Here is a 22,007-nt window from a genome sequence, read left to right as displayed (position 1 = left end):
GGGCCCAGTGCGGATAGGGAACTTCGCACGCACCATTGAATCGCTTCGCAAGTTTGTGCAGGTATGTTTTCCTTCACCGCAAAGCTCGTGGTAAATATTCAAATGTAATTCCGCACCATGAATTTCGAAAAACTCAGAGGTGCGAGCCGGCGTTCTAACGACCCTCTGCTTGAGAGGCGTTAGGTCAAACCACTAGGCCACCACGGCTTATCGGCATTGGGTAAATATTAGTGTGTAATAAAATACCTTCCGTTCTTTCTATTCATAGCGATACAATAGCAGCCCCACGACTACTAGACCAACGTGCCTTTTGCCTCATTCATAGCGTCATATGTCATAAATTAAGTCTTAAACGGAGCTATTAAACACCACTTTATTTTATAGGTTCACAGCAGCTTCATACAGACACTAATGGAATAACGTAAAACATTGACGTCAATATTAACCGCTAAATTAACACTGTTCCTGAAACTGACCTAGTACTTTGAGTCGGGTCTTCCCTTAACAACTAACGATCTACGCAGATTATTATAATATACTTATCTGATATATAACATAAAATATATCTGATAGTCTAATTTATCTACGACTTCGATAAAATAGGTACCTAAATCATGAAATTAATGTAATGTTAAATAAAAATATTTTTTCCTATGTTTGTATTATTTCTAAGTTTATGTACTAGTGCTATAATAATAATATTGGTATCATGCTGGACGCCTTGGCCAATGCTGTAAGCGCACAGGATCATTTTCTATTAAAAGAAATATATTACATTACCGGAAACCAATTAAAGTTATTTCCTAAAATATTTATGAATCTGTCAGGATATTAGGTTTATTATGTTTGTTGTCGCCAAACATTTGTTTACGTGAGAGACGGCCATCGCAAAGTATTTTGCATTTTTTCTCTTCCGCCGTAAATTCATGTAACGTTGTGGTATTTTCCTGATTTCAGACGTCTTTATTTTTTACGCGGCTGCTTTGCAGGATTATCAGGGAGTGGGGCCACGTCCGAAATAGATTTGAACTCCAGACTTCTAATTTACAATTTCAATACTAATTATACCACTGAACTGCGACGCTGATAACAGAGTTATCAAAATTATCGATCTTAATACGCACAAATTTTCACTAAAAAAACATTGAAATACGAAAACACGTGTTTTTCCAGAGATAGGACTTTTTCCCGACATTGTTCGCCCCTGAAAGCCTCTACGTAACAAATTCGTCGAAATCATTAGAGCTCATTCCGAGAACTCTATTATAGATAAATAAATAAATATATATGATAATATACGACACCTTTATACATACAAAATATTTATTAAAATTATTCCAAATGTTACAGTTAAATTAAATATATTGTGATTTTTTGACATTCAAATGTGCTTTTTATAGTATAGTTTATTGAATAAAGATATTTTGACTTTGAGTTTGACTTTTGTTATAGCTATCATAACACAACTTCGGCCCCAGACCACTGGCAAGCGTATCTAGCTAGAGCTACATTCTGTATCATTTTTTACTTCTTTTAATGGAATTGTTGACACCACCTGGCGTACTTTTTATGCGCTGTCTAAACTATTTCTTCCACAAATTTTGTATGGTAATAGCTAGTTATGACGTCACTTATTTGCCAACTGCCACAAAACGAATTTAGCTGTTATTACTTTTTTTCTTTTTTTTACATAAAACTGACCCGTGCGTGATTAACTCCTATCTCACTTGATAAAATGTCTGGTGAATAGTTTGTATTTCAGGGCAAAAATAATACATTATTTTTACGAGAATCACCTCTTGAAATTATTGTTGTACGGTGTCATCTATACTATTTAGAGGACCCATAGACAAACAAAAACAATGACAATAGACCACGTGACTTCACTACTGCAGTACTACCTTTTTATTTTATCACTGTGCTAGTTTTTAATACTTTCTGCATATGTTTTTATAATCTTTCATCATACTTGACTGCTTTCCATTATAAACGAAGTCAATAAGCAACAAAGCAATGATTACATTATTAGCTAACTAATATTGATAAAACAACAAGACATTTTTGATGACTCGATCATTTTTTATGGCACAGTGTTGAATGAAAAAAAGTTGTAGCTATAAAAGAGACCATAAATCAGTGATTACGGAAAGTCATTGCCATGATCTTGAATTGAAAACTAAATAAAGTCAATAATATTCTATTCTCATAATCTCTTCAATAATCTAAATGTATGAGCCAATTTTTATGTTGCTTTACTTTGTTACAACATTTATGACGAATTTATAAAAATATGTTTGTATGTATGTTAACGATTTATTGTACAAAAGAAAAGAAATAAATACAATTGACAAACTTTAAAAGTATTTCAAAGAAGAAAAAAATAAGATAAAAACTTTTTTGCTGTCTATTTATTGGCTGTAAATCCAAACTACCTACCTAAAGACTACGAAATTTCATTTATTATTTTAAATATTTTTCAAATTCACAAAAACAAAACACGACATATTTTGAATAGAATGTATTAGTACTTTCCTGAAATTAATAACCGTTAAAAGGAAATTGCAACGCTGAAATAATAGTCACAACACAAAGTGGTATATCTACCAATTATCTAATTCACTGATTTGTAGGTTATATTATAAGTTTAGGTTATTTTTTTTTCTATCAATTGATCTATGTGTATTTTGTGAATTCAATAAATAATGTATCTAATTAAATAAATAAAACATAATAATAATATTCACTGATTGAACTAATTATCAAATTTCTCACTTCAATATGTAAAATCTATTTTCCTTTAAGTTTTCCATATGGATACTTAAAGATTGAATTAGTGATTTTCCCAACAATTTCCCTGACAAACCATTTTTGCGACGTACGATTTAATGAGGGCAGGAAGGTGGTTATTCAATAATTTAAAAACAACTAAGTAACTAATTTTTATGACCAGATCCTTCAATATAAATATGATTCACTAAAGAAATTCGGCAAATGCTTTTTAAATCCAAGATCAAATATCAAATTCAGCCGTGGTTATTATAAAGTGTTTAGTTGTTTAACTTCTATGGCCTCTCAAGCATAAGGTAGGGGTTCCCATCAGGACTTTCACCTCTGAATTTAAGGAAATCTAGTGAGAAATGACACTTGACATTTACCATGAGCTTTTCGGTAGATATAGGAAAGCATTGCGAAAAGACCTGTGCTACCTTTACAAAATAAACTCAGAAGTAGGTAAATTGTCGACTGACTGACTCATTAACACTCAGCCTAACCTTGAACCTAAAGAACTATTTTTTGTTCTAATTGTAGGTACCTATAATAAGAATAAGGATAGAATGGATTACGTGTTTCCCGTAGAATTGGAAGTTTTGTAACAGAATGAAACTGCTGTCGGACAGGTAAGTTAGATCAATATCGAGAGCTTTCTTAAAAACATTCCGTAGAAAATAAGTCTAGACTGCTTTGTTTACAGGCCTTACGAAGTGCAAAATTCGAACTTTGTATCTTGCCGTCCCGCTGTCGCTTATATTACTTAATACTAGAGTGAGAGAGGCGGTACGAACTTCGATTTTAGAATATCTTAGTAGCCCTGTATAGGCGTACAGTCACCATCAGATATTTCGGAGCGGCCAAGGTGATCAAAAATATCGAAACATGAACTCTAATACCTTAATAATAGAGTGATTGTGCAGATATATTTCACCACTCCGCTCCGAAATATCTGATGGCGACTGTACACCCGCAACCAAGCCTACAACTAGACGCATCCACGATCAATCTTCAAAAACCTTATCAAAGAAAGGCCGCGCGCACGCACGCGTCACAGCGCAGTGGTGGGGATAAGAATTGCTATACTTATATTCGTGAACGCGCGCGCCCGGTCTATACGTTACCCGACTTCGCGTCAACCACCGACAAAAATGTGTAACATGTGCACCCGCGACGAAACTTTCGAGGCCCCGGTGCCCGCCCCTAAACCCGAAAGGAACAACACATTGGAAAGAATGAAGCTCAAGCATGGGATAGTCACGGACCCCCATGCTGAGGACAAGCAGAAGGAAGTGGCTTACCAGCCGGATCTCCTTGCGGTGTCCACGCAGTACTCCAAAGTGGCTTACGACATCTTCAAGGCTGTTTTAGTTCGTGCACAGGAGACCAAGGCTTATGTGTAAGTGTTTTTTTTTATTAAACCGTCCTGAAATAGGCTCGAGACACGGTTCAGCACCTAGTTCTTTTTTACACGAGGACTAAAACAATCGTGATATAGTTAAGTATTCTTCACTGCAATTTGTCGGACAGCACCCACCGACACCCAATTTCATTATAGCAAGAGGAACAATCTCTTAAATCACATCAAAAATTTCGCTGAATTTAAAATACGAGTTGGTTATCAGTGAATTACTGCTCTATTCTATCTCTGCTCTTTTCAAATTGTCTAATAGCTGATAAATGATATTTTCGTGTTCTGATCAATTCAGATAAAAATATTAATCTTCCTTTTCAACGAGTAAGTAAGTGTCATCATAAGTTTTACATGTTAACTGTGTGTTTTATGGCGATGATCTTTAAGGACAATAGACTATAATTAATAATATAAGTTAACTACTTTGTCTCTTAGTTGGTCTTGTTATCTGCCTAGCAACATGACACTAAAGACTTACCGCTGCACCGCGCTAACTGGAACAGATTGTCAATGTTTTCCACTGTAGATATAATACTGCAATATTACAATTAAACATCAAAACATCGTTATTAACGATTAAAATATTTGATAAGATGGCTTGGACTCTTTTAAGCGCTTTGATTAATTAAATTTCAGTATTATCATCTTATGTAGGTAACTAACGAAATATCCAGGAGGACTACAAATATCAGCAATATAAAATACAGGTGAACGCTTGATCACGGAAAATTCTGTAAAACGCTTAAATTGATATGATACGTAAACTCATTTCTTAAGTCTATGCGTTCTTATCAAACAACATGTGCATATATCAATCCAACGTGACAACAGCAAAAAGCAAAATCGATTTTTACCTGTACTGATTTGGGCATAAGTATTATAGACAACTTTATCACTCATGTACCTATAGTGTGACCTATCAATGATTGATGTGGTACTTTCTTTTGAAATGACTTGAGTGCATGTGACCGATATTGAATAGACTTTCTTTGTCACGTGATCTTTTTATACAGATAGAAGGAAATACAATAGTTATTATCTTATAGAAGGTATTAGAAAGAAAATGCTCATTATTAAACTCTGACGAAACCGGTGGATGCAAGTGGCGAGTTGTCGTTCACTGGGGCGTACTAATGGGGACGTCTTTGCTCAGCAGTGGACGTCTTCCGGCTGATGACGGCGATAAATAATATCATGAACCTTATGGTAATCGTACATGACACTGACATGTATTATGATTATGCTTTTGTTAATAGGTATTTCTATTTAAATCTTTGCATAGGGATGCATTTTTTGCTGGTCGTTTTTCTGCTCAAAATACATTTGTTACATTTTTAATGGCATGACAAACTTTAAGTGAAATTAAGTAAAAATTATGCTAAGAAATTTAGTTCGTAAAGCGATATTTGGCTACTCTTACGGACGGTTTAAACCAAGCCAATATAACTGTGTTACGTAGCAACGTCTTATCGGACATAATACGAAATAATGCTTAAGGTATGAAAGGGAACTGCGTATTTTAGACTACTTATGCAGTGCTCTTTATAACACTTGCATATTTATAATAAAATGTTATATTATGTAATCTTTTACCTCTGTGTCGTATGGTATAAGTGTAGATCCTGCCTCAGAGAAAGTATCTACGAGAAAATATACTTACGTAATTTATATCTTATACCCAGTCAAAATGCATGCATGGGCGTGCTTTACTCTATTTTATAATTATATATGAAACACTGAGTAAAAAGTTATCTGTGTACTTTAATGCCCTACTACGCTACCCAATATCATAAGGCAGGCCCTTGGCCTAACTTAGAGCAGCAATAGTAGGAAGTAAGAGTGAAAAAAAATCTTAAGTAAATTTAGAAGTGAAATACTTCGTCTTCGTCGTTATACTTCGTCTGCGAATAATTTGTTTATCGCGCCTATGAAAAATTATACAATTTTATCGGAATAAAACCATCCCATTTCATTCTTAAACTACATAATATCTCCATAACTTTCATCACGATCGATTGAATAATTTAAGCGAGAAAAGAACAAACACACTTTCGCATTTATAATATTACTTAGTAAGGATTAGTGGAAGTTTTTTTTCGCATTATTGTCTGCTAACGGTGGCGCCTTGCCGCTGCCTTTGATCTAGTGCTACTATAAATTAGTGGATGTATTCTAGAGATAATTTAAATCTAGATAACGTAATCAATAATCATAGTTGCCGCTGGTCCATCGACCCTGAAAATTATTATATATATAATATTATATTATTAAGATTGGGTCTGAAACTCTCGCTTTTATTTCGAGTGTCTTAACTAATACGAGGTCAAGCTAAAGGTCTTAGCTTGACGCACGAGATTTATTCGGAACTGTTTTGCGAAGTAAAGTACCAATAAAACAAAAGGATAAATTTAACATCGACCGCCGATTCTCACAATGTATAAGTACAATTCTTTAATAACATTGGTTGGTTAGTAATTTAAGAATAGTACAAAAATATAAGCCAGCTGCCACATGATCGCTGCGCGCGCGACTGTACAGTCACATGCCTCATTACTAACCCACTAAATATTTTCGCCACAACGATTCGTAGCGCCAAGAAAAATATTTTCCACCATCAACCCAAAACATTTTCCAGAGTAACTGCCGTAAATTATCAAATCAGCCATACTATTTTATAGGTTCACTCACGCCAACAACAATATTATGCTCTTTTTCTAGCAGGAAGTAAATAATAATATGCGTGGCACGGAAATGAGAATATACGTTTTGGATGCCACCCAAAAGTCATTACCATTACCTGCCAGTCACATGGTCTAGCGTTTCCCTAAGACGTGTCTTAAGGCACGTACATTCTTAACTTCATCGAACGAATGATGTTTATACTACTCGATCTTGTTATTGTAAACTGTTAATTGAAGTCACTAATTACAATAGAAATGAGTTTTAAGTGACCGAGTTATGGTTCATAATTGTTTCGAGTTGGTATTGAGAATGAGTCTTCGATGGAGGCGGGTGCGATTAGCGTGAGAATGAATACTTATCAGGGTGGAATAGTTCCAGACCTGAAACATCAGAAGATACGTAAATATAATCGATTTGGATCGAGAAGGACGGACTTTAACGAGGCTAATTAATCAGTCTTCTTAATTGATTTCAGTTGATCTGCTAACAGCAGATCACTTTGAAAACTACAGCCTTCGGGAGATAACGTAACAATATAATTCCCGTCTAAAAACTTAGACCTAATCTAATTTGCATGTCCAATCTGTGGAAAGAACGAGCCACAGTGACCTGTCACGCTTCACCGCGCTGGCAGAAACAATCGAATCGTGGAAAAAGTTCATGCAAATTGAGTGACTGATAACTCGGGTAATGATTTTCTTTTTGCATTTATTAGCCTAAATACTGAGAAGATTGTTCAAAGGATAAATCACATCAGTCACATGGAATAGACTTGATAAGTTTCGATGGCACATTTATTAAGTATCATAGAGTTTAAAGGGATAAAACGAAAACATCAGTTTTTCCTTCTGCAAGCAGTATCCAAGCTTAGCTCAAACTTTTTAGCTCAAACTTTTTTAAAGTTCAAGTGATCTTTTTAATCAAATAAGCTGTCTATATGGTAAATTATCCTGGACTATGAAGTACAAAGTCGCGTTACGTAACAAAAGCAAAAAATATTCAATCAATACACAACTTTTCTGTTTTTCATTCGCAATAGATTAGTAAAGAACCTAATCTTTCAGATTATTTAGTCAATTTTGTAGATAGTGCAACATGTATTAAAAAAAAACATATGACGCTTATGACAAACGAAAGACAGGAAATATCCAGAGTTGTTTGTTGAATCTCGTGACGTAGTTTGCAGTTACGCAGTGAGATTCCAGCCTGTTGTAATGAAAAACGCGTGCTATCACTGCAGTGATAATACATTTCACGATTCGCAACGAGCGCAGTCACGTATGCTGCGTATTATAGTTCCATAATTGAGATTACAATATTAGTAATTAATCATAATAATTATAAGTAGTCATATTTCGTCAGAGGAATGATATTTAAAAGCTTAATATTTTCAATTCTAAGTTGATGTCATAATCCCATTATAAGAACTGCGATTGGTACACAGGTTATTTCTAAGTACTAATCTAAGCTGGTTTTAATAACTGGAAAATGTTTTCCAATAAGCTGCATGGTAATGACATACATTTCCAACAGTGATAATAAAAACAATTATACTTCGCGGGTGCTTGACCTGGTTTTGAAGCAGTAAACCTCTTGAAAGTCGTAAACTATTTGTATGCCTCGGTACTCCTAATAACAGAAGCAACATATATTCAGATATACTGGCAACATTCCGTCCTATTTTGAAACACGCTCTTCAGTTACAAACTTTTAAAAGGCACTGTTGTCAACGAAGTGTAACCGTATAGGTCGGCGCAGCAGCGTCGTATCGTGTATAAAATATTCTGCTAGACACGTGAAACGTTTGAAATATCAGTATATTCAGTCAAGAAAATCTACGTATCTATCTATGCTATAGATTTCTACTGACACTATCTTTTTTTGCCTCTGTCACTATCTTGTATCCGTATATTGACAGTTCAAGATACACTTATACGATAATATTTTTTGCACCCGTAGCTTCATCAAATCATCTCAGATAGGTAACTAATCTACTCAATTTTGCGCGTATAGGTATGAGTATGTCGTTAGCCATGATTGGCCATAAAAAGAACAAGAAGTGATAATAACGTATCATTTCCATTCCTCAGGCCAGGATCATTTCGCCATCATATTTTTTATCACTTATGTCGGACTTCTAATCATCCTGAAATCAGAAGATGCAGAAAATACATATTTGACCATTACTTTTAGATAGAGGCAAAAGGTGTAGAGATATTTTTGTAACATACATATATTTTGACCTTGACTCTACATAATTATTAATATAGTAAAATATGTTCCCATACTCATGTAAATGTTACCTTTTGTATAATTCTTAACTTACTTTTAATGTATATTTTCTGTTGAAAAAAACTACTTTCAGCCAAGTTTTTTGCGGCACGTTATTCTTGGCAATGATGGTGTGCCAAAAGCGCTGCTAGAATAAAAAAATGTAAAAGAGCCCTTTGCGGCATTGTTATATCAAACCTTTTGATTTTGAAAACAAAGTTTCGCAAAGCAAAGGCAAAAGCATGACAAACGGTACCAGTTACTTGTAAGGAATAGACTAGGTAGTCATAAAAGATGAAAAGTTTCGCAATAACCGCCATATCTATCTCTTTACCGCTTCAGCTGTCGTTCAAATCAAATAAAATCGTAGGAAAATAACAGCTTATCTTACGTATCATCGTAGCGTCACAGTAGCCAACTGATCCAACTGGATCGGACCGGAGCAAACCTCGAATCTCAGAGAATTATTCTATCAAAGGACCTAACAGAATTTATGGCATGATATACGCTTAGCAATAGTGGATAAAGCTTGAAAATTGAAATACGCCATTTAGCCTTAGCCTTTAGCTTTTGAATATAATGACCCGGATAACTCACGTCTTAAATCGAGTTTAGCTCGACATGTTTCGGGCTAATCCGTAGCCCTTCGTCTCCCGAGCAACGTGACTCAGCGGCTGCTGCAACACGCGCACACGCCGCTGAGTCGCGTTACTCCGGAGACGAAGAGCTACGGATTAGCCCGAAACATGTCGAGGTAAACTCGATTTAAGACGTGAGTTATCCGGGTCATTCGATTTAATATGAGTGAGTCTCACGGTAGTTTCATGTTCTTTAGCTTTAGTTTTAACTACGGTTTAAAAAAGGTTAGAAAAATAGTAACTACAGCGCAGTTTGGCGAATTAGCGTCATATTAATCTATCTACGCCCATCCAAAGTAAACATAAGAGTATTCGTCGCGGCCCCAATATCTGCCATCTTTAATTTAGGTCATTGCCAATAGAAGTGACAGCAGGGTGTTATCTATTGGGCATTAGTGTGTCCAGCCCAGCACTCGGACGTTTACCTTATCTTCTCTATTCCGTCGTAAATAAAAATCTAATGCTGTAGCGATTTTTGTCTGCATGTCAATAAAAGCTGAAGTAAAATTATATTGGGAATACTGCCACATCATGCGTGTTCTAGTTGACGACACCTAGACCTGTTATCATGAAGATGCATAGTACAAAATAACATATGGTGCAAAGCTGTAAAAAGTGTTGTCATTGACTTATAATTATCATGCAATTGTTACGTCCTGCATTATCAGTATGAATCGATCACTATCAGTTTGAAGTATTTATAGAATGGATCGTTTTTTGTCACTTGACGAAGGTCTCAAATTAGTCATGCCTCTAAGTAGTTACTACCACTAGGTTCTTGAAGCCAAGAAGGTGCTTAAAGGAAACTATATAAATTGCTATAAAATTAATCCGGTTTTTTTTAATAAGGATGATATGGTTCTATCGAGTAGTCACACACAAGCTTGTCAAGATATATAGTAGAACCAGGACTAATCAGAATATTGATTAGATGGAAACCTGCTAAGGCTTCATAATTACTGGTATTAGCTCAGCTTTTATCTTACCTGTCAAAGATCAGTTTTTGTACTACAAATGGATTATATAATCCTGGCTCATTTATGTCACACAGTTATGACTTTGGTGTGACTAAGTACCTCAATTTTTTAAATTTTTCACTCCTTCAAACTGCGTCCCGTTGTCCCCATTACATAGCACGAGATTTCACTTCATTCTATCAATGTCGCACGGAAATGTAAATATCCAATTGTCTCTATTCTAAAAGGCTACAAAAACTTAAATTAATCACAGTTTAAGCAAAGTACCAATTAAGCTAAACTGTTGAATTATTTAACAAATCAAACGTGAGAAACGATTTCACGAACCAACATTTTAGACGACCAGATGGCCCAGTGGTTAGAGAACACGAAGCTTGAGGTCCCGGGTTCGATTCCCGTGTCGGGGCAGATATTTGTATGAAAAATACGAATGTTTGTTCTCGGGTCTTGGGTGTTTAATATGTATTTAAGTATGTATCTATCTATATAATTATATTTATCCGTTGCTTAGTACCCATAACACAAGCTTTGCTAAGCATACTTTGGGACTAGGTCAATTGGTGTGAATTGTCCCGTGATATTTATTTATTTAACATTGCTTATTTATGTATAAATCAAATTATTGCCTGGGATTATTCAATACAGTTGAGTCCTCAATTTGACTGAGGGCCTAATGGCTGGTCTGTTCTTGACCGTGGATTCGATTCTCGGTAGCAAATGACAGGAACAGGACACAGTTAGTTTATAATCTAGTTTCTTTTTCTTTTCGTCTCTTTACCACGTTAGCACATTACTAACCAGGCGTGAATAAGTATATTATTGTCTCGCATTTAGCTTGTTAACTCTAAGAATCAAGCTACTTAGTACCATCTTAGTCATGAAATCAGCAGGGCTACTACGAAATTCGAAAATCGAAGTTCGTGTCGTTCGGTCCCTCTGACCTTATACTATATAATACGAGAGCGAGAGGGACGGTACGATAGGAACTTCGATTATCGAACTTTGGAGTAGGCCCAAGCAACAAGTTCTTACGCTGTGTTCCGGCGTCGAAAGTAAAGAGCCGATGACAGGAAAATCGCGCACTTCAAAGGAAGATGACTAACTGAACAATTAGTTGAACGCATCCTGAAATAGCTTGAGGAGTCCCACACATCAGCATTCTTGGCAACAAATGACTCGAGAAATTTTGAGACAGTCGGCACGAGAGATGTCTCAGTGAATCGGGTCAGTATTTTGATTGTAATTTCGCCTCGTGCAATTGCGAGATTGCTATACTCTCTCATCCCTTTTTAGGATTCCGGAGTCAAAATGGCAAAAACTGAACCCTTATAGTTTTGCCATGTCTGTCTGTCTGTCTTTCCGTCCGTCCGCGGCTTTGCTCAGGGACTATCAATGCTAGAAAGCTGTAATTTTGCACGGATATATATGGATACTATGCCGACAAAATGGTACAATAGAATTTTTTTTAATATGGTACCTCCCATAGACGTAAAGTGGGGGTGTTTTTTTCTCATCCAACCCTATAGTTTGTGGTATGGTTGGATAGGTCTTTTAAAACCATTAGGGGTTTGCTAAAACTATTTTTCGTTTCAGTGATATGTTTGCGAAATATTCAACTTTAAAGTGCTAATTTTCATGAAAATCGAGCGTCCCCCTCTAAAATCTAAACCGGTGGGTGGAAAAATTTGAAAAAATCAGGATGGTATTAAGTACTTAAATCAAACTTTCAAGGAAAACTATAACGGCTAAGTTTGATTGAGAATTATTAGTAGTTTAAGAGTAAATAGCAGCCTAAAGTATAAAATATACCTAAACTTGGAAGACTCCGTAAGTATAAAATACGAAATCCTTAGAAAAATATTACTTATTTTTTTCGTAATGGCACGCTCTTGGCCGGTTTTTCCTTCTCAGTTCACGCAAAAAAGTTAAATTGGCACCTCGGAGTACCTTTTTGACCTCCAGTGCCAACCTAACCTAACCTAACCCAACCGCACGCTACCCTGATTCCGGACCTGAAACTAATCCTAAAAATGACTATTGTAGAATCATAAGAAGATCCTACAACTACTTATTACTTCTTTTTCAACTCCATAACTAAATGCTCTCCACGTGGAACGCATGGAACGAATTGCGCTGTTTCTCAATTTAGATTCAATACGGTACAGCAATGTTTTTTTCGTATTTAAATTCAACGAACCTTAAGGTTTTCATGTTGATTTGAATGTGACAGAGTGTTTCCAAACGTTTGTGTTTTTTTCCTTACAAAACCTATTCTTATTTTTACAATAACTCCTTCAAGCATGAGACTTAGTGGAAGTAGGTACAGGGTACGTCCATTTGTTCCACCCAAATAACCTATTTAGATAACTATTTAACTAGGTGGAATATTTCTTCTTTCTTCACCTTGTTCCCTGTACATAACTAGCTTACATAACCAGCACCGGCAGAGTCCAAATAATTTCCTAAATAAATTAAGTCCTGGCGAATCGCAGGCCGCTCCCGCGGCGTGCTCACTTCGCTCGCTTGGCTAGCGCGTTGTGTTCGAAATTGTACCAAACACTCCTCCACGCTTCACTCGTCCTACTTAATTTTCCAAAACCTAAGTTGACAATAAAAGTGACCAATTACATTTCCAAAATCTCTTTATTGTTCCACTATAAGTAGTTATCTAAGTTGGTTATCTGGGTGGAACAAATTACGTTTGAAGCGCACATTATTGCATGTTATAAAATTACAAGTACACATATTAGTTAAAGTGTTAAGTCAATATCGTAAATTACCATACAATAATTGATTAATACTTACTACTATACGAGTATTCGTAATAAAATACAACTTAGAAGTACTCACAGCTTAATTATCACGTCCTAGGTGGAATAGGTATTTAAATTCTGAGTCACGTAACTAGACTAGGCGCAAAACTAGAACCTAATAACGGATATTATACCGCAATATTTAATCCAAGTTAGTATAGGTACTTATTTTGAAAAAACTGTCGCAAGTAGCTTAAATCGTGTGCGCAACATAAATACAGCAATTGATTTTATTCACATAAAAATAGTTTTATTTATCTCGTGATCCTGATAATTTCAATGCCATATAATTTTAGAAGAATATTTAATAAACTAACAGAATGATTAAATTACTTCTCTGTAAATACGCACGACGATGCAGTGACAGTACCACAGTAACAGTAACTCACAGTAACTGTCACTCAAGTCATTATTAAAAATTATTCTCGTTAAATACTGTCATTACTTGCAAATACTACATTATTAATCATCAGATGCATTGCAACTTTTTAAATACTCTTTAATCAGTGAACATAAACGCACCGCCATGTGTGGTGTGGACACAGATTTATTACAGATAGTTATATTTATCAAGAATTTATTTTCTCTGTGACCATATGCAGACACGGAAATTCGAAGTATTTTTCTGGTTAAAAAATTTAAAAGGTGACTCTACAGACTTATCGATGTTGGTTTATCATTGACAATCATTGCAGATAAATTTGTTTGGCCAATATTGGTTACGGATGATGAAATGGCAGGACAAAGTTCTTTGATTGCTTAAAATGCTAATGAGCTCCTTTTTATCGCGATTTAAATATAATGTAAAGCCAGTAGCTTAAAAACATCAACTATAATGAAAAATAATAAAATAATGCGTTTGTTTGTAGAGCTTCCCTTATGTTCGAAACAAATATAAATGGGGTGGTAACGGCTATAATTAAACGTGACCTGATTATTTAAATTACAAACAAGTTTGTTTTTTTTTTCAAGGAAAACTGCGTACCAGCCAGCGTCATCTCGATAAATAATAACAAGTTCCGTCAGTATTTTGTATCTGTGACGTGAAGAGATTGTTTTTATATAAAAAAACGGAAAGCCCACACTAAATCATAATTATAATAGGTACAGTATTATAATTAAAAAAAAACATTTGTGTATAATCTCAACTAGTCTCATGTATGGCCTTAAAACTGTAATCAACTAAGCGGAAAACAATTTCGCTCTACGTTTTCTATCCTTAGAAGCATTTCAACTTCACTTATATGACATTCTTGTTTTCTGCATGTTGCAAGTAATTCTAATTTGACGAGTTTTATGGAGAAAATGGGTCAGTGCTGAGAATTTCAACCGGTATGAGTGATGTCAATTTGTAATATAACAAGATCGTTCTTCTCTGTTCTCTTACAAATTTAAATAATGGAGATTTTTTCTGTTGTTTATAAAATTAATGTCACACACAGACACTTCATCTTTTGAAATTATGTAAAAAATATTTATTTTCTACGAAAAGTATAAATATGCTCTATTATTCAATTAACAGTATCTGTCTCCGATTCTTATTATCAAACGACCCGCATGATCGTTTGCAAGCTATTTGACACAAAAAAAATCAAAGCTTGGCATTCACATGATATAACTACGTATTTTTCCACATAGCACCATACAACCACGGCTTTCTTTTTAAAAGTTGCGTGAGGTGTCATCCGCAACCAATTTCGCCTTTAACATTTACATCAATAAAAAAAAGTCAATACAACACGCAAAGGACTCGGGCGCAAGTGACGTGCTTTGTGACACCGTAAACCCGTTAGTTTGCACAGCTGTTACGTAAATAATTAATACGATTTCATATGTATTGTGAAGATAGCGGAGAAATTGCGTCAATTGTTACTGCAAGGGCACTGTTGTATGAAAACGATTTTATTTACTTTTGCTTTCCAAAATGTTTCTTCTATGCGGACTGATTTTAATCACAGATAGGATCGGCTTACAAATGTCAGCTGTCGTTAGAAGAGAAAACCAATTATAGAATCTTGATGCGGTTTCGCCCACAGAGAAACATACGATGGTCTTCAAAGTACGTACCTACCTACGAAAAGTTAGATACTTTTTTTTATTAAGTAAATGGTTAGTTTACAAATAGAAAGCATAACTGCCAACATGGATAATTATGGTTTCGTATCCTGCTTTACTTTACAAACGATTTAAATTAACATTGTACTGACAATATGTCTTATTTGAAAGTTGATTCTTTACAATTTGTTTGCGCGTTCAGAGCCTTGACATTATATTATTTTGAAATGTGGCAGCCTTGCTTTGATCCTGAAAGAATTAAAACATGGCGGACTTGCTTTCATCCTGAAATATTCGGCAAAAACACACGCAAAGTCCTTACTCACTTCCTTGCAATAAACAATTGAGTGATGGATTCCTAAATTATTCTTTAGTCGTTAAGAAATCCTTAGATAATCCTTTATAACTGCCAAAGATATACTAATACTTAAATTTATATTTACTGAACTGAGTCACACTAATTACAAGTCTTTAACCTATGTAGATGTTTACCTACTTACTGACGTACCTAGCCATATTTGCCGTTATTTTACTACGTAATACCCTACTAAATTTAGTTTAACTGCTTTTTCTCATTCCAACGATTAAGCATTTAACAATTTCAATCCTAAATTCGGAAAAAAAATCTATGGTTTTTAATGAAACCGTTTTGAATAAGATAATCCTTTTACCTTGTCCAAAATAAATCCGTAGTGTATTTTCGACTTTTCGTGGCACTTCACGTGTATTTTTGAAGATGCAGTTCTATTTTCATCACAAAAAGTGCGTGATTTTATCAGTGACATCTCACGGCGCTCGCCAACACTTGAAGGTTGCTTCAAAAATAACAAATGACAACGCACATCTGAGACTGTAGCAAAACAAAATGTTGGTACATGTCATTCTATACCTATAACCTCAAAACTGCTGTTAATATCAATGCTAAACATCTGCTTGTCAGCTTTCAAGGAGCTCAGGGCTCTATTTAACATAATAATGGAAGTTCTGACGTTATATTAAGTTACATCAGTTTATGATGCAGAACAATCTTTAAAATCTTCTTGATTTAGTAAGCTTAGGTACTATAATGGGCCGTTCCTCAACATGGGTCAAACAAAAACACGTTGACGTCACTCCAAACCATCATCTTCACTTACGTCAATGTTCAATCGTCTACAAGTCAGATGGGATTGCCACCAGACATCGAAACTGATTTCCACGCCTCTTTGATCAATGATTCACACTTTGATCGATCATCTATCTGTGAAATTACAACCTCGCTATTTCCAGTCTCTCTACTTCGCCGACCCCCTTCGGTTTCAATCGGAGCTTTTTGAGTTTTTCAGCCGCTGATGAAAACTAATTCATTGATTTCTTTAATAAATAGTTCTTTATGCAGAGGCACTTTATGCATAGGTTAAGCTTCGAGCCGCAGTCGTAATTTCTGCGGTTTATGATGGCGCCTATATAATACTTTGCAGACTGGTAATACGGGTGTTGGCAGGACTTGAAAACATGGCGGTCTTAAGTGCCTTCTTAATTATCCTTAGGTAGGTACTCCTTGATTACGCGCTGTATAAAATACTGACTTTATGTGCATCTTGGAAATTGTTGAGCTTTTAAATAATCTCAGATTGCACGCAATTTCAAACAAAATACGAATAGTTTGTTGCACAGTTCAATTTACAGTTACCGGTTTAGAACTTGCTTAGTATAAAAAAAATGATTACCTGCATTTCCAAAATAAAATATTAATTAACCTTACTTGCTTAATTGCACTTTTATGCATCATCATCTGTATTAGGATGATTGTCAGTATGAGGAATAATATATCTTATCATGATAGCGATTCAAGCTTTTCGATGTTTTTTTAAATGATTCACGCACTACTTAATCTTGTTGTTTCAGTTTTTAATACACTTCTGATTCACATTCTGGCTATCGGTTGATAGATTATCATCGTATTAATACGTACTAATTAGTATTCATCTCCGAGGTCATTGGGTATAACTCAAACATACATTTTGTTACGTGATCACTTTAATAACACTTTTGCCAGTATCCGTTTAAATACTGAAATCACTTAGAAAATGGCCTAATTTTAACTCTTTGACACAGCTCTTCTAGCCTTGAAAGGTTTTAGCTATTACATGTACAAAAGTTGTAAAGGAATGCAAATTTGTAACTTAGGAGCTTTTACCTAGCCGTGTCGTCATATGTCACTCTTTACACTGGTCGATGTTCATTTGTATGTATTCGTTTCCTAGCGTATTTTTTTTCTTCTGTATATCGAATTATGTGTACATACGAGTAAATGTTTCTTTTCTTTATCCCGTTTCTACTTCAAACGTTGATATGCCATTAAATAATCTGTGAAATATTAACCCTCAATGCCTTCTCTGACCTCGGCCTCAACCTGGCCATACTAAACTAGATGAAACACTGTTCTAACTCATGATCATGATTTATGACTAATCAACCAATACAAAGATCATCAATCACGTATCTTACTAGTAGGTACATTTATACTTAGGTTATCAGACTCATCGTTTGAATAGGAGGTAGCGTGCTCTACATAGACTTTGGCAGATAGAGACACTGTTTAAACGAAAGGGTTTATGTCACATTTTCCTATTATTGTGATTACGGTCTTGTAGTGTGTTTGTTAGAGTTAGTATTTCATTGCGTGTGTGTGATGGCTACTTTGTTTTAATGTTGATTCAGAATGATCTAGTTCAGAAACTTCTAGGTTGATCCATATTACGACTATGTGTTTCAATAAGCTTCTTTAGACAGCTTTGCACTAAATTTACCGCATTATAACTGATGAATTGTTCTTTTATTTATTTATTTATTCTGCAGGAAAGGTTTGAGGACAAACGCATCGTAAATAAGCTTGCCACACACGTTCACTTTCGGAGACTTTGAAGTTCAAGTTCAATGAATCGTAAATCGATTTCTCAGTAGAACAATCGAGTTATACGAAAAAACTCGGACGGACTTTGCATTATTCAGTATGGCTTTAATTTTGTCGCAGGTTGCATAACATGATCGAGCGTCTTGTTTTTTATAACTTTATTTATGAAACATAGAATAAGGTACTTTTAAAAATGTCTAACATAAACTCGAAAAAAAATTGTGCCAGTATCTTTGGCTGCTTAAAATGTTTTATTAAATTTAAAATTAAATTCGAATTGAACTTATAATATTTACCGTTAAAGAACAGACATTATTTATTCGATACCCAAACCTGGAAGAAACCAAAATGCGAGTGTCCAGCACTGCGATGCCCTCAAAAGATAACTGCATTCACCACAGATTGCAGCCAATTAATTTATTTTACTACTTGACACCTATAGAATTATTTATTATGAGTTTTAATCAGTGCTAATAAAGTCGATATTCGTTTCATTGAGCAAATTAAGTGCACTTGTTCCGTACTGATAACATGGTAATAAGACTTTGATTGAGGTCAATGGCTTCTGAGTGTCATGCGTCGGCCATGTTTTAATTAGACTACACATCAGTCAAGCGGCTGGCTGAATGCCAAAGTCACTGCTGTCTACTTTCTTTTAATAAAAAAAATAACTTTTTTTTGCTCTTTGGAGGTTATGATTAATTATCGATTAAGGATATAGACCTATTATCTCAAATATATCTAACTGCATTAGGTACTTATTTATCTTTCACAATCAATGAAGTGGTTATTGAATCATATTTTTCACGATCGATGAATTGTATTTACTGTAAGAGTAAAAATTAAGCAGGTAATTTTTACTCTTACAGTAAATACAATTCATCAAAAACTACCTATACAGTGTCTTACCGGCAGCCAGGCTTTTTTTAAAGGAGGTTAAAGTAATGTATTTCTATTACTTAACCATGACATTAATTTAATTAATAAAGTAAAATTCAGACTTTGTTAACTTTCTAACAAAATACGGTATTTGACAACTCCTGATTTCGCCATATCTTAATATTATTATGAAAATATAGATATACAGATAGTGTTTAGCGAAGAGAAAATTTAAATCGGTTGAAAATTGGATTTATAGTGATTTTTTGAAAAATCTATATTCCTGTCTCTTTCTCAAACGCTTTTCTCTATGCAGCAAGTATGCCGGTACTGGCGTGCCAGTATGTCTTTCTTGAAGTAAGTTAATCTTGAATTTCAAACCTTTATAACTTTGTTATTTGTAAAGGTAGCTTAAAAATTCTTTTTCTATTCTATAACAGGCATTGTGTAGTTTTAATTTATAAAACATATACAAAATAGTCAAATACCGTATTATACTTGCCAGCAATGTAGACAGAGTAAATTGACAAGTAATAATCAAAGTATCTGTCGGCTGTTATCAATTTACTTTGCTCTACATTGCTAGCAATTATAATTTTGTTAGAAAGTTACAAAGTCTGCATTTTAGTTTATTAATTAAATTAATGTCATGGTTAAGTTATAGAAATACGTTACTTTAACCTCCCTTAAAAAAAGCCTGGCTGCCAGTAACACACTGTATATCTACCTATACATACTTACCTATTTATCAAGTTTTATTAAGCTTTCGTAATGTTACTTAACAAAGATTTTACTAAATCTGGACATTAAATTAAATATTATTATCATTTTATATATCACAATATCATCGTAATTATGAAGCTACATACCAGCCAGCGTCAATAGCAAACCAGGACGAATTACTTAATTTATAAAATAATTCTTTTCAAGAGTACTTATCAATTGAAACTGGAAAATAGCTTCAGGTGCAACATTGCCAACATACGAGTAAAAAATATTTTTCGCGACAACGTTGAATGTAGGTGTCTATAAAACCGCCCTTATCGTCTCGGCTGTGTCCACGTGCGGCCAGGCACGTCGGCAAGAGGCTGTTTGATAACAACCTTTGCCGATTAATCAATTAAAAACTTGTTGACAGTTGGCGCCATTTTCACGGAATCCCCGCCTTTTTTCACACGAACGCCTAGAACGAACTTGACTAAAGCAGGAAAAAATATAAAATAATTCAAGAATAGGTATCGTACGTATAAAATAGGTACATAATACCTATCTATGTACAGTATAAGAGCTGGATAGGTGGGAATACATTCTCTCAGGTGTAAGGATTCCTTTTATTCTTTACTTTACCTACTGTCATGGTTCCTCAGCGTAAAAAAACAATAAAATATTGTCAGGTTAATAGGTAGAGTTAATTAATTAGTATTAAATCAAGGGCAACAATCATATCCGATGGCTAAGTGGTTAGAGAACCTGACTACGAAGCTTGAGGTCCCGGGTTCGAATCCCGGCCGGTGCAGATATTTGTTTGAATAATACGAATGTTTGTTCTCGGGTCTTGGATGTTTAATATGTATTTAAGTATGTATTTATCTATATAAGTATGTTTATCTGTTGCCTAGTGTCCATAGTACAAGCCTTGCTTAGTTTGGGACTAGGTCAATTGGTGTCAAGTGTACCATGATATTTATTTATTATTTAATTTATATATCCGGTAGGCAATGGGATAAAAAGTTGATTAATGTTATCATTATTGGGATTTTTTGTTAATTATTTATCGCTAAAAATATATTGTTTTCGTTGAAGTAACATTTTCACGCGAACAAAACAAACCGGGCTAACCAACAACAAAATAAACATCCAAACAAATTTTAACCATGCGTTCAAAATTTATTCTGTTAACTGGAGTTCTAATAAAAACATGAAAAAATAATATGAGTTCTAATAAGGGTCTAATTTATCGAACAAATATTACGGTAATGGTGACATTTTGACGTTGAAGATGTAAATAGCTATCTTTCCGAAATTTTCCTTTTCACGTTGCGTTTTACGTGACCGCCTATCACCACACACCCAAATGGAGATCGTTCGTGTTGCGATAATATTTCATTGCTTTTGTAATCAAAATAGCAAATACAGATTATTCCAGTCCAGAATTAACGAAAACATGTGAATTATTCGGTAAATAATTCCACCACGTTTCAAAAACATTGCGCAAAGTGTTTTAAACTCTCGAAAACCACACCCACTAGGTATTCACCAATTTTAATGGTAGGTGACAAGTGCAGAAGTTAACTAAATACTTTTAATCAGTCTCAGGTTGCCGTTTGCGGCACTTTGTCTTTACTTTTTAATAGGTAAATAAATGGATGATTCAGCTTTGCTCGTTTTTTTTTAATACTGTTTTTGGAGATCTTATTGCGCGTGATATTTTCACTTCCAAAAAACCATTATAATGCGAAAACACCGCGTTGTCGTAAAGATAAGAGCAAGCTACATAGATCGATTGTTAGCCCCCCAAAAAGTCTCCAAATAACTTTCGTCGAAATCGTTGAAACCGTTTTCAAGATCCAAAATTTGGTCTCAGGGTACAAGGTGTACCGACATCCAATCAAT

The 22,007-nt window shown here is 34.7% G+C and overlaps 1 protein-coding gene across 1 annotated transcript in view; it reads left to right on the top strand.

Moving 5' to 3' along the window:
- The first annotated feature begins 3,862 nt into the window (after window positions 1-3,862).
- LOC141437914 (transmembrane protein 205-like) overlaps window positions 3,863-22,007 on the top strand; it is a 28,299-nt gene continuing 10,154 nt past the window's right edge. Inside the window, exon 1 of the mRNA XM_074101493.1 lies at window positions 3,863-4,168. Coding sequence (XP_073957594.1) covers window positions 3,921-4,168 — 248 coding nt within the window. The 5' untranslated portion in view covers window positions 3,863-3,920. The remainder of the gene's footprint in view (window positions 4,169-22,007) is intronic.

The sequence above is a fragment of the Choristoneura fumiferana genome, chromosome 18 (assembly GCF_025370935.1).
Source record: "Choristoneura fumiferana chromosome 18, NRCan_CFum_1, whole genome shotgun sequence".
In the NCBI taxonomy this organism is placed as follows: domain Eukaryota; kingdom Metazoa; phylum Arthropoda; class Insecta; order Lepidoptera; family Tortricidae; genus Choristoneura; species Choristoneura fumiferana.
Note: the sequence above shows the minus strand (reverse complement) of the source record. Positions and strands in the feature narration are given on the sequence as shown.